General features: G+C 28.7%; 1 protein-coding gene across 4 annotated transcripts; it reads right to left on the bottom strand.

Annotated features, from left to right (window-relative positions):
- Positions 1-3,239: 3,239 nt before the first annotated feature.
- LOC115717605 (universal stress protein PHOS34) lies at positions 3,240-5,634 on the bottom strand. 4 transcript variants are annotated; one of them, XM_030646599.2, is made up of 5 exons: positions 5,088-5,626; positions 4,875-4,978; positions 4,647-4,765; positions 4,381-4,487; positions 3,240-3,478 (listed from the first exon to the last, which is right to left on the bottom strand). In XM_030646599.2, the coding sequence occupies exons 1-4, from the start codon at positions 5,305-5,307 to the stop codon at positions 4,400-4,402; spliced, it is 531 nt and encodes a 176-aa protein (XP_030502459.1). In that variant the 5' UTR covers positions 5,308-5,626; the 3' UTR covers positions 3,240-3,478; positions 4,381-4,399. The 4 variants fall into 4 exon arrangements, with proteins under 4 accessions (XP_030502459.1, XP_030502449.1, XP_060961188.1 ...); XM_030646589.2 differs by having other exon boundaries at positions 4,647-4,768; positions 5,088-5,620; XM_061105205.1 differs by lacking the exon at positions 3,240-3,478 and adding an exon at positions 3,589-4,014 and having other exon boundaries at positions 5,088-5,634.
- Positions 5,635-14,951: the final 9,317 nt, after the last annotated feature.

Raw genomic sequence — 14,951 nt, forward strand, 5'->3', positions numbered from 1 at the left:
TTTTAATTTAGTATTTTTATTTTAAGATTGGAAAAGATCAACAGGAAGAAGAAGAGGATTTTGGCAAAGAAAGCTTGGAGTATTGTGACAACTCCAATATGGGTTTTTCTTTTCATCCTTCTCTTATTTGGATTTTGTAATTTTTGCACAATTAAGTATGAGCTAATTTTTTTTTTTGCTAGAATTATTTTGTTGGCTAAAAATTGTGATTTAATATTTTGTTGTCATGTTTAGTGAATTGATTTTGTTCATTCAAGAGTGTTTATTGTGTAATAGCTTACTTTTGCTTGATCGTCATTAGTAAGTTGCAAGCTAATCTTAATTTTGGAAAAAATAGGATTAGTGGAATTGCTTGAATGATGCATGAATATCACCTTGGAAAAGTGTGATTTGTAAATGGCATAGGAATATGGGATTTATCATGTATGACTTGAAAGAATTGTGCTTAAATTGGTATTCTTAAAATTAATTGGTCATAGGAATATGTTAATTAATTAGAGAATCAAACCATAAATACTTTGGAAAAAGGATTATGACATCTTAAATTCCTAGTTGACATTATCAATTTACAATAATACTCATTAGCACAATTATATCAACTTTGCACTTTTAGGCCAATTTAATAATTCTAGCTTGTTTTCTTCTTATAGTTTGTGTTTGTTAATTTTTAAATATTCTCATCACTTTATTTTATTTTTGTTTAAACCAATTTGTGAGTAATTAGTTTTATAAATTGATTTCCAATTTTCAATCCCTGTGGAGACGATACTCGATTTATCACTTTATTACTTATTACGATTGCGTACACTTGCGTATACAATTTTCACAACAAGCCCCGAGCACCCAGCACCCAGATTGACAGATCGCCCAAGTTGACAATCTATCAATTTGGGCGCCTTCTAAGTATTTGATTGGAGATTCGAATTTTGTATCTACTTCGTCTTCATCAAAAATGAGGAGACAAATCCTTTCGGAGAAGAAACAACAATTTCTAAGTGACAAAAACAGGGACCAGCGCCCAAGTTAACACCTGGGGCTAGCCTTGTGACCAAGTTGACATTTCGTCAACCTAGGCCATTTTAATTGTAGCTTTTCGAGAACAATTCCAAGCATCTTCTTCGTTTTCAGAAAATATTAAGATTCAACTATTTCCAGGGACCAAACAAAATTTTCGAAGGGCCAAAAGGGGGACCAAGTGCCCAGGTTGACATATTGTCAACCTAGGCTAAGTTCAGCAAAAAAACTTCTGGGCATTTTTCTGTCATCAAAATAATGAAGATTCAAACAAACTCGAAAAGAAAACCACAATCCTGAGGCGCTGGAAACAGGGCCCAACGCCCAGGTTAACCTGATGTTGGGCCTTATGACTAGATTGACAATTGACCTGGGTCGCTGCCTTCAATTGCTCAAATGTCAAATCTAATGCGACCATTGAATCCCAAAGGTCAAACAGGGTAGGAGACCTCATCCTCAAGTTTAGAATCCTTGGAAGTATAAAAAATGAAATCCCGAGAGCTCGGGAGTAAGTACCTAGCGCCCAGGTTGACAAATGGTCTGGTGCGTTATATTCTGCTTATCTAAATCTGATGTCGTTTTGACCGTCTATCAAGTTTTTCACAATGACAAAGATATATGAAGTTAGAGAAGTTAAATTCACAACTTTGCGTTTTTCATTTCCAACTCACTTGAAAATGAAGAGTTTCGAGTCTCTCATTTCCGTAGATAGCAAAATCTTCGAGAATTGGTGACCAACTTCCCTAGAACGCAGAAACATGCTAAGTGGTATCAAAATATCACTTAGGCATCTTAAAGTATATCCTTTGGACGTTTTTACACTTACCCAACGTCCAGGCTGACGTTATATGTCAACCTGGTCCCTGTGATGTCAACCTGGTCGTTGGGTCATAAACTGCCTTCAGTAAAACAGCCATAATTCACTCAATTTTGATCTACTTAACGCGATTAAACTTGCATTCCAAAGCTAATTCAATGCTCTATCAAGTCATGTCTCACACTATAGATGTAATTCTGAAGCTATCGTTGTCAAAATTCACTCCTAAGGGAATTACGAAAATAAGCTCCGAGTTACCTGCAGCGAAACTTGTCGAGCTCCAAAAAAGGCCTCACTACCAAGAGCTAATTTTCTCCGTTAGATCATCATCAACGGTCAAAAACATCTTATTTGTATTTTTGCCCTATTTTTGTGAACTTCCTGCGCCTATAAAAGGAGAGTTCACTTAACTCATTTTTCACATTCAAAAAATTACTCACAAGGTCAGAGCTTCTCTTTCTAAATTTTCTCTCTCTAGAAACTAGAACTTAAACACCTTGTCTTTTTTCTGTAATTCTCATGAGAAATAAAATCTCGAAATAGACATAGCTCCATTACCATCGCGACATGGGGAGTAAACTACTACAAATTTAATGTCTTTCTAAATTATTTACTTAACTTATTAATCATCTCACCAATCTAGCAAGCTGATGTTAGCCACTTTTCGACATCAATAAGATGTTATGTGCATTGCACGTATAATTAATTTTTTTTTTTAATTAGCTTCAATAAGATGATGTTAAGTGCAATACATGTATGTTTAATTTTTTTAATTAGGTAACATATCTAATAATACATATATTGTAATTTACTTATTCTTAACCAAAACTCAGATAACGAAATTTGAGCGTGTCTTTATATAGGTTGGATTCGTAAATTTGATATAAAGGTTTTTTATTTCTAAACTTTACAAAAAATATGGTGTGTGAATTCAATTTAAAATATAAAATAAATAATAATAAAGTTAAAAATATTTATAATATTTTAAATTTAAATTTCTTTATATAAAATATTTATATAATTTGTCATTTTATTTTAATTTAAAGTTAAACCAAAAAATTTAAAAATAAGATTAAAAATATCAATAACATTTTAGGTATTTTAAATAAAAATAAAATTTTATTTATATAAAATATCTATATAATTTTTATTATTAAATATATATAATAATATTATAAAATTAATAAAAAATATTTTGTTAAATAATAGGATATTTTGTTAAAGGTAACATAAAAACCAAAAAAGTATGGTTAAAACAAAAATTCTGTTACATAGCACACTTTATATAGATTAGATATATTCATTTGGTCTTGTTATTAGTTGATTTTCTTTTTCCAATTATTTTCCTTTGGAAATCATTATATATCTTCTACTTGGTTATATCAAATTTATGTTACACAACTAAAAGTTAAATAAATAATTAAGTAGATACATATTGTGAATATTATTATTACATGATACACATCCATTTACAGCAACAGTAAATGTTTTTAAAAAAAGAATGTCAATCCAAATACACCCAGAAACTTTCTCGGTTCAAACTCGTCAAGAAGCATACTACCATAGCAAATAATCCACAATCAACAACAGCTATATGATCACCCATCCATTACAAAACAACTAGTCCATCTGGAGCATGCACCCAAGCTATGCATGCAGCAACAAAAAGTTAACAAGGAAAATAAATTATCAAATGTGCCCATGTGTTGCATCAATGTAAATAGGGATATCAATGTCATGTATATGTGTATTGTAAGTAGATAAATGAGTGCATGTATGCATGCATATGTGATGTATGGACTGATTTTACAAGCTGAAAGTCCTGTTAGAGGTTTATCACTTATAATACTTGCACTACCATCTTAGAATTATATAAAATGGAGAAAAAAAATCACCAACAACCCTTCATCATCTAGCATTTTCGCTAAAAGATTTATTCAATCAATCCAAGAGAATGCTGAATTCAAATTTTATTAAATTTCCCTAAAGAGCTAACAACATTTAAATTCAACAATGGACATATGCTACACAACCTCTCCCTCCCTCATCATCTAGCATTTTCGCAAAAAGATTTATTTATCAAAGAGAATCCGGAATTCAAACTTCATTTGAAATGCTCTTGTGATTCAACAATGGAGATATGCTACACTGCCACCTCCCTCCCTCATCATCTAGCATTTTCACTAAAAGATTTATGAAAGAGAAGGTGGAATTAAAATGTCATTAAAACTGCTCTAGTGAACTGACATTTAAATTTGACAATGAAGATATGCTACACAGTTCCCTTAGTCCCTCCCTCAATAAAACAGAACAGAACAGATCCTAAAGGTATCCAATCACAGAACCCAGCTTATGATGCACAGAGCAAATTTACATAGCATAAATGATAACGGTATCTTGTGAAGGAAAAAGAAAGGCCTACAACTTGATTGCTTACTTCAACACAAGGAAATTAAAAGCAGTATTAATCGCATAGAGGAACAAAGAGAACTGGGCAATTAAAATAAAAAATGCCACTAAGAAGTTTTGGAGAATAGATAAATGCATACCATTTTTTATGACTATCAATCAAGCACCAGTGTCTTTGGCCTTGACAATGATAACTGGGCTTTGGGCATGATTGGTGCAATAGTTGCTTACACTTCCCAAGAACATCCTAAACAAATACAAACCATACTTAAGCATAATGAAGAAGCATTTCGCGATTAAAGTTCATACTTTTGGACCACTTGATGAGGTTACAAACAACTTGAGATTGAAATGCAAAGCGCATAAAGTATGATAACTCTCTTATACAGTGAGTAAAAGTTGTAACCTTTTAATGGGACCAAAAGCACGGGATCCCATCACAAGAAGATCAGCATTCAACTTCTCAACAGCTTCACAAATTTTCTCCTTCGGGTCGCCAATAACAACTTCCGTTTTCACATTCCCCTGCTATTTATATGTAAACAATAAAAACACTTTCAATACTCGAAACTTCAATAAAACAAAAGCAAATGAATTATATTAAAGCAAAATAGATACTCAAAAAAAAAATTACATTCTTCTCAGCACAAATCTTGAGAGCGTGATCAAACACAGCCTCCGTGATTCGCCTCTGATGCGCCTCGATTGCTGCAGTGATCGCCGGAACCTCCAAATCACCTGAAATCCCATCCCCCAAACAAAAATTGTAATTACTACATACCCAAAAAGAGAAAAGAAAACATAATAATCACCAATTTGTACTAATTTGCAAAAGAATACGCTTAACTGGGTCCACCAAAAGGAATGGCTCCGGGATTAAGACCAGCGGCGATGGTCGGTGGGGACTGGACATGAAGTATGACGAAGAAACCACCGGCGGAAGAGGAATCAGATTCTGAATCAGGGGCTCGGAGCTTGAGATTGTCTAGGGCCCATTTCAAGGCGCCCATGCTCTCCTCGCTGCCATCGACGGCCACGATCACGCAACGTAGGTTACCAGAAGCCATGACTTTATTTCGATTGACTCTGCGTTTTTCTGACCCTGCCCAAAATTAAACTATAAAGAATTGGGAAGGAGGAAGTATATATATAAATATTTGGGTTATATATAATATTGTAGCAAAAGGAAGGAGTAGTATATTGACTCCTGTGGCGTGCCAAAAGGCAGTGGGGTTGATTATTGATTGAGTTTGAGTTATGGAGATACGAAGACGAGCTACTAGTAGTACTCCGCGAGTCCACCATTATTACCGGGGCAGACTGCCTATTGACTACTTGTTGTAAGAAGAGGATTCTCACTCACTGAACAATCAAGCCGGGAATTTGTATTTTTATGGTTCTTAAATTGTAAATTTGTAAAAATATGTTTATTTCATTTGATAATACACCTTTACTTCCCTAGTTTATTGTTGGGAATTTTAATGATTATCTCTCTCTATGTCTAGTAGGAATAGTAATTCGAATCCCCTTGCTTATGCTAAGAGCCGTCTTAAACATTTTAAAGATTCTGTTTCAATTTTAAATTTTAGGCCCCTAATAAAAAAAATTGTTATAAATATTAATAATTATGTGGATGTCCAAATCTTTTATTTATTAGCATGAATTGTAATCAACATTCATCTTTTCCTTAGTTTCCCTTTTTCTTAGTTTCTTAATATCTCACTCTTGTATTTGTATAAATAGGGGTTCACCCTATTGGAATAAACAACTCAAAAATTCTCATTCACTTTCTCTTTCTCTCTTCATCTTCTTCTTCTTTCTTCTCATCTACTTTATATTATTTTATATTATTTTATAACACGTTATCAGCACGAGTCTCTGCCCAAGCTTCAAGCATGAATCTCTGCCTAAGACCCAATGTAAGTATTTAGTTAAAGTTCTTGAATTGTTTCAAAGTCACGATACACTAAATATATATTTATATATATACTCATCTGACTGAAACAATTTCAAGAATCATTTGGTTTCCTTTTTCTTTTTATCTATATATCTATATATTATATATGTATGTATATGTTTTTATATATTTATTATTAATTTCATATATATATTATGTTCTTATCATTCATAATATTTACAATATATGTGTGCCTATGATGTGATAGAGAAAATCTATATAAATTATACATATATCCAAAAGATTATGTATTATCGATAAAATATTGCATATATCCTAAAGATTATGCATCATCGATAAAATATTGCATATATCCTGAAGATTTTGCATCATCGATAAAATATTGCATATATCCTGAAGATTATGCATCATCGATAAAAAAATTGTATATATTCTGAAGATTATGCATCCTCGATAAAATATTGCATATATCCTGATGATTATGCGTCCTCAATAAAATCTTGCATATATCCTGAAGATTATGCAAACGTAATATCCATTATATAGTTGATGGATATATAATGAAAGAGATGAATACATATTTATATATATGTTCTTGTATTTTTTGAGGACAATGAAAAGTAATCTAATATCGATATAGATTTTGACAAACATTTCATGAAGTAAATGTTTTATATTTGTAAAAAAAAATGATTGTATTTATGTGAATACAACTAAAGAATCATTAAAAATGATTATTATTGATGCAATTTTATAGTGGGTTTTGAATATCCAAAAAGAATATTAAGAAAATTGCATTGAAACATCAAAGTATAAGAATAACAATGAGCATGACTAATGTTATTTAAATATATGAGGCATGTATTTATTGTTCATCATTCCCTGCAGAGAATGATACGAATTGAAGTCAATTACTTTTAAAGATTTCTCGTATTAGTCATGTTATTATACATTGTTATTACTTGCAATGTTAGAAATTATTGAATCTGACATATATTAAAGATTAAATTTTGCATACATCTTGGAGACTATGCAAAAATTGCATTCATATATTCTTTGAAATATCGTAAAAGAAATTGTTGAATAATTTCTTATATTTTTATGGATGAACAAGTAATAAATTTTTAAGAAATTTATAATAATGTTCTACTTGTTCAACGTCATTCCCCGAAGTGAATGTAATGATTTTAAATAATCAATGACGTTATTTACTACTCAAATATTTCCAGAAAAAAGTGGAAACAACCAAAAGATGAGATACCACACACAATCAAAGTGCATGAAATCTATATATCATGTGTGGAATTGAATAATAGTGGTCGCGTACTTGTAGTACGGACACACTTATAATCAAGATAAAAGTATACTTGATTATTTAATAGAATGTGAATTGTACAAACTTATTGTACATTTAGAATATTTAAATATCATTACGTAAAGAGAATGAATAGGCATGAAATTCTATTTCAAAGAATATAGATTTCACATATATTGGTAATGCCAGAAGCAAATTAATATATACATATTTTATTATTTCTTGAAATCAATAGTTTCAAACTATTGTTGGTACATGATATGTAAATATATAGTTACCATATAATTCAGTTTGCATATTCCCAAAAGTGGATATATAATTTACTAATATTTGTTAGTGATCTAATATAATCAAAGTGATAAAGAATCACAAAATGATTAGTTGAAAAGCTTCCTGAAGAAGTCTTACATACAATTGCTACTTTGAGTAGTAAAATGTCTTTGTATGTACCTAGATGTGTAACTTTTATCTAGTTATGAAAGTGATAATAAATAACTTATTATATGTACTTGTTGTACATTTAAATATATAATGTATCAAGTCATGATAATTAGAGTAATGAATAGTCTATTAATAAATTAGACGACTTGTTAAAAAGATATCAGGAAAAATGAATGATATGTTATGGTTATATCTATTTGACCATTACAATAACATGATGAAGTTGTCATGTATCTTTTAAATTATACACATCATTGAATTGATGATAGTGATTCTTAAAGAGTGTATATGTTTTGGAGAATAATATAATTATCTTATTCGTGTATATAAAAATGAAACTTGTAATGATTATGTTGTAATGAATTTACATTACATTTTGAAAGTTTTATTGAAATACAAATTATAGTGAACTTGAAGTTCATGAATTGAATTATTTTGACATAATCAATCATATGTAATAAATTGTCAAAAAAATTTGACTAAATTTTGTTGAAGAACCAGAAGATTCTTCTCATTGTTAATTTATAAGGCTCAAAAGAAGAATGTGTTGGGATTTATGCCCTAAATAAAACTCATTTCAATATAATCAGATTTACTTATTAATATAGATCAGAAATAACATTTAATGTTGCATGGTTCACATGATTTATTTCATGATTATATGTACATAATGTATAAATTCATCTGAAACCCTTTTCACATACTTGATCCTGTTTATTGTGTCGTCAACACATTGGAAAGTAAACATGACTATGTGAATAAAGTTTCCTAGATTTATCAGACATAGGGTTTTACTGATATGATAATCTACCACACGAGTTTACTTGTATTTGGAGAAATACTATGTTCTTTCCAGAGCATTGGTTAAAGTAAAGCTCAGGTTGGATGCATGGAGTATGCATCGGAAGGAATAGATATTGAACTTTGACTTAGATTTAATTAAACTTACGCGTAAAATCTATTCAAGTCAATATCGCCTAGTTGATCTAGATCAAATGATCTTAATCCGGATATGATTAGGCTCGATCTTGAAAGGCTATTCGTGTTCTTTGATTTGTTAGTTAAGCCTACTTTTAGGTCGGGGTGATACGTACATTTTGGGAACACGGTAGTGCAATTGAGTGGGAGCGCTATCATAAACATGGAATGTATAGCTTACATACGAATAGTAAGCAAAGGATGATCTCCTTCGAGCTTGACCAAATGAACATAAATGGTGGAGTACTCATTTCACATAAGCTGAAATATCATTTATACGGGGTCAAGTGTTTTAAGGAATAAATACATTGTAGGGTGTAACGGTAATTTAATCCCTTTACAGTGTAGATCATTCATATAGAGGATCATTGATCAAATTAGGATTATAACAATGGATAACTAATGATGTGTCTATATGGTGGAACATATAGAGCATTCTATATACTGAGAGTGCAATTCTAAGTTCTATGCGTGGATTCAACGAAGAATTAATAAGTTAGTGAATTTTAGTGCTAAATTCTTGATCTACTTATTGGAAGCTCGGTTATATAGACCCATGGTCCCCCCACTAGTTGAGATAATATTACTTGTAAGACTCATGTAATTGGTTTTGATTAATCAATTATAATTCACAAATTAGACTATGTCTATTTGTGAAATTTTCACTAAGTAAGGGTGAAATTGTAAAGAAAGAGTTAACAGGGGCATATTTGTTAATTATGATACTTTGTATGGTGCAATTAATAAATATGATAAATGACAATATTATTTAATAATTATTTATAGTTATTAAATAGTTAGAATTGGCATTTAAATGATTGAATTAGGAAATTGGCATTTTTGAGAAAATCAGATACAAAAGTGGTAAAATTGCAAAATTGCAAAAATAAGGCCCAGTCCACCTAGCCTAGGGCCGGCCACTTATGTCATCTTTTTTAAATGATTTTTTCATTATTTTAATGCCATATAATTCAAATCAAGCCCTAGAGGAATGCTATAAATAGATAGTGAAGGCTTCGGGAAAAACACACTTTACGAATCGGAAAAACACGAGCCTCCACTCTCTTCTCTCGCCGCCACTCTCTCTCTCTCTTTTCTTCCTCAATATTTCGAACCTCTCTTAGTGATTAGAGTAGTGCCCACACACATCGAGTGATACCTCGATCATAGTGAGGAAGATCGTGAAGAAAGATCATCGGCAAAGGAGATTCGGCATCAAAGATTCGAGAGAAGAGATCCGGGTTCGGATATTGATAATGCTACGCTACGAGAAAGGAATCAAGGGCTAGATATCTGAACGGAAGGAGTCATATTATTCGGCTTGCACCCAATGTAAGGTTTCTTAAACTTTATATGTGTTTAATTTATCGTTTTAGAAAGTTCATATTTAGGATGTTAATAAACATACTTGTGAGTAGATCTAAGATCCTGGTAAAATAAATTTCCAACAACTGGCCTCAGAGCCATGGTAATTGATTTACTTACTTGTAATTTGGACTTTAAAACGATTGTTTGTATGTTCTTTGGATGGTATCATGTTGTATTGAGTGTTATTTGATGATTGATTGATGATTGTGAAATTTTCGTGAAAAATAATTGTTATTTCGGTTCTGGCATTATTTTTATTGGATAGTATGGAAAAAATTAAGCAAGTTAGCCTTTTACAGAACTCAATTTGGATTTTATTTGAATTAGTTATGATTTTTGAAGATTTGACAAAATCGGGGGTACATCTTGATAGTTTCATAACGATCATGAGAACTGTCCGTACAGTTTCGAATTATTTCAATTTTCTTCAATTTTTCATACTTTTTCATGGAATTAACTTCCAATTTTTTGTATGGTTTTGTATATATACTATTACTATTCCTAATTCAATTCTAATTATCATTTTGAATTAATTTAAATTTTTTTTAATTTAATTCAAGATATTAGTGTAATTTGAATTTGAATAGAATTAGTATTTATCTTTTTGCTTAAAAATCTATCTTATTTTTAAATTTGATTATATTTTTTTTAAATTTAAGGTCAGATATTTTAAGATATTTTTAAATATCTTAAAAGATATTATATAATATCTTTAAAAGATATTTTAAAAATATCTTATCTTTTAAGATTTTTTAATTAAATCTTTTTAGATATTTTGACCATATTTAAATTTAAAATAAGATATTTATAATCATGTAATTTTAAATAGATATAAGATATTTTGCTAATTTTTTTTAAATTTTGTTATTTTATTTATTTAAATTATATTTAAAAATTTGAAAAAGATATTTATTTATCTTTTCTAATTTTTATTTAATTTTTATTTATAAAATAACATTTAAAATTTAAAAGTAGTTAGCAAATTTTTGAAATGATATTTAGGTTGGTTGAAACCTAATTTTTCAAAAATTGTAGGTTTAATTTTAATTTTTTTTTTTTAAATTTCGAATTTTTTTTAATTTTTTTTTATTTATTTAATTAATTAATTTCGAAATTAAATATTTATTTAAAATTAAATAAATCCTACATCCAACTATCGGCTAACCACATTGCGGGAGTATGTGTTTTAGCTTGTTTGTAAGTTTTTTAAAACCTATTATTACTTGATTGCAAATAGCCATGGTTACTTTTGCCGGATCTAATGATACGATGGCTCCACTTGGTGAAGATAATAATTTGTAAGCAATTATTTACAATCTTAACAAATTTCATCTGTGTATGACCTAGCAACATGATAGGACCCATCCAAAGTGTGCACAGTGAGCCTATGTGTTTAATTTTATTATAGATGCATATAGGTTAATGTTGCTAAATAAAATGTCATAGTCATTGATAGATTTTATTTAGGCCCATTTAGTTTTGGGCTTATTCAATTAATAACAGTTGTTCTTATTAAGGTTAAATTCCTCTCTTTTGGGCCTTGTGTGAGAGTTGGGAGCCATAGAAGTGGGTACGACATACTGAACCCAGCACCCCCTCACACAAACCACCCCAATTGTGAAGGCCCATTTGCCTGATTTGAATAGTGTACTAGGTTAATTAAACTAGTTTAACCTAATAAAATTGATTAGCAACATAATTAATTTCATTTATTTTTGAAATTAATTTAAGAAAATTATAGTTTAAAGAATTTTTTATTCTAAGCTAAACTATATGTATTTTCTTGTATTTAATTAAATATAGAATTATAACCATCTAGATTCTTTCTGGAACTTAATTTAAATTTTTCATTAAATATTCTTATTTAAGTTGATATTTAGTTATCTACAACTAACCAACTTAAATCTGAATATCTTTTGAATTTCAAATTTCAAAATTAAGTTGAGGAATTTTAGGCATTGGTTATTAAGATTCTTTAGATATTTTTTTAAGTTAATATCTTTTCGAATATTAACTTAAAAATGGAATATTTTCAAATTAAGTGGTTACAACTTAATTTTTGATATTTAATTAAATTTAAATTTGAAAAATATTTAGGTTCTAGATTTTTTCTAATACGACTTAAATTAGATATTTTTTCAAATTTTGTGGAAAAGATACTTAGTCAAATAAGATATTTTCTAGATAGTTATTTCTAGACTACTTATTATTTCTAATATTAAATAGGAAAATATTATAAATTGTGAAATTAATTATTTATATAATTAATTTTGGTACAATTATTTTAAGTATATTTTTCTAGTATTAAACTAGAGATTAATAATTAAGCCTTCTCTACACTTAATTATTTATTTCTTGAATTTAATACATTTAATTAATTTGAAAATAAAATATCTAAGTTGATTTAATCATCATACTTAAATATTTCTTTTTCATGACATTTAATTAAAAAGAAAATTATTTTTAGTTGAAATTTAATTTTTCAACTAAATTTAAATAATTTTCAAAATATATTTATTTTTTATTTTATTAATCAATTTTCGAAATTGCATTTCTTAAATGCTAGAATTTCGAATTTTATCTTGAAAAATAGATTAAGTTGTAAATTAATTATTTATTTTAATTAATTCTTGGATCAACTTAAATCAATGATTTTTTCATTTATTGATTAATTTAAAATAAATTAAATTAAAGTATATTATTAGAAATTGAATTAATTAGTCAAGGAAAATCTAGATAGATTATATTTTTGCTTGAAGTATTTTTCTAGTGTATTTAATTAAATAGAAAATTAATATTTAAGTTGATTTTCATCATCATACTTAAATATTTGAAATTTTTCTTATATATTTAATTAAATAGGAAAATTATATTTTTTGTTGTAAATTAATTTTATTAATTAATTTTGGGCCAACATTAAATTAGAATAATTTTTCCAGGATTTATTTTTTTTTATTTTAATATGCATTTTTCGAAAATTGTATTCTTATATACTTTAATTTTGAAATGCATTATACATTTATAGAAAATTAAATTTGAGTTGTAAATTAATTTAAATTAATTTTGTAACAACTTAAATTGAATATTTTTCTAAATATTTATTGGAAATTATTACTAAGATGGAAATAATTCATATTATTTCATATCCATCTAAGTAAAATTTATAAATATTAAATTAAAATTTATATTTAGAATTTTTCATTCTAAATTGGAAATTTTAATTAAATAAATATATATTTAAAATAAATAGAATAAATAAAGAGAATCAAAGAAAATACAACTCACTTTAAATAATGAGCTTGATTATTATTAAGATATTCGATCTCCATTGTTGGTCTTACAAAAGTTAAATGTTTTCAATATAACCTCGAGACGCTAGACTTCGTCCCCATGGATGGTTATTCGTTGAACGCATTTAACAGTAGATTTCATTTGATAAGTGTTTTGTAAGTTTTCGTCTCTATTAGACTCTCCCCTACGGTGACTACTTAGAGATAAACTTATGAAACATGAAACAATGGTGGAAGCTCATAAAATGAGAATAACCTTGACTCTCGCCTACGGGACAACGTTGGATTCTTATTTTGATCGAATAAAGGTTGCTAGAATGGTTTCTATTTTAGATGAGTGACAACTCTATTCAATAAATGATGCTTTGACTCTCGCCTCAGGGACCTTTGTATCGAGTTTATTGAAAACCTTGGAAATTATTTAGGATTGTATGTTTTAGTATTTTCACTAGTCATTCCTACTTGCTATATGTTTATAATTTACGAATTGTGTATGAATTTATATTGAACCATGTTATTTTACGTTATTAAGTTGTAGTTTAATTTCGAATCTTCATTGTTGGTCCAACATGTTTGTTTATCTAATGAGATAAATCCCTAGTGGATTTTCACCATTAGACATACATAATAGTGTAAGATCTCGAAAAGATAAGTATTGTATATGCGACATCTAACTGTTCATCAATTGATGACACCTTAGACTAGTATTTTTACGATATGAAACAAGAAGATTGTATAAATAAGATTACTTTGACTTTCGCTAATCGAAGCATCGTTGGATTCTTATTTATAAACGAAATTATCCTAATTCCTCTTAGCTTATTCATTTTGAATTAACTTCAAAACATATCATTGGATGAATGGTCTATAAATCATTTCATGTCATTCTATATTTTCTCTTAAGAAATTAAATGACGCTTATGATTATAATCCAGAAATTCTATTCCCAATTGATATAAATCCTCAATCTTAGAAATCTCCTACTTGTATGGGCAAATCGACTTAGAGTTATATTAGTAGTCTTTGGTCAGAGATAGAATTACTCATTATATTTGGTATAAATTTAAGTCTTTGACTTTAATTTTAGATTCCAAATAGAAATTTTCTTATATTTCTAATTCCGGAATACAATACGGTTACACTTTCTCAAGTGTTTATATCCATCTTCTATTAATGGATTAAAGCGTATGGAATGTGAAGTTAGGTGATTCATATGACAGGATCCACTTGAAGTATTCTAAGAACTCTTTGATGTAACTAAACCTATATCATCCAAAGACAACTACCACATTTTTTTTTAATCTATGGCATTTGTATCTTGTTCATAGTGGTTTTGACAAGATCAATCTGCCGAAGAGTTAATATGCCTATATCCCTTTGAAAGTAGTTCATCTCATTCGC

This window comes from Cannabis sativa, chromosome X (assembly GCF_029168945.1).
Source record: "Cannabis sativa cultivar Pink pepper isolate KNU-18-1 chromosome X, ASM2916894v1, whole genome shotgun sequence".
Classification (NCBI taxonomy): Eukaryota; Viridiplantae; Streptophyta; class Magnoliopsida; order Rosales; family Cannabaceae; genus Cannabis; species Cannabis sativa.

Coding starts and splice junctions, on each gene's coding strand:
- LOC115717605 (XM_030646589.2), bottom strand. CDS start 5,307: ATGGCTTCTGGTAACCTACGTTGCGTGATCGTGGCCGTCGATGGCAGC. Junction 4,769..4,874: donor AGATTTGTGCTGAGAAGAAT/GTAATTTTTTTT, acceptor ACATATAAATAG/CAGGGGAATGTGAAAACGGA. Junction 4,488..4,646: donor GCTTTTGGTCCCATTAAAAG/GTTACAACTTTT, acceptor GTATTTGTTTAG/GATGTTCTTGGGAAGTGTAA.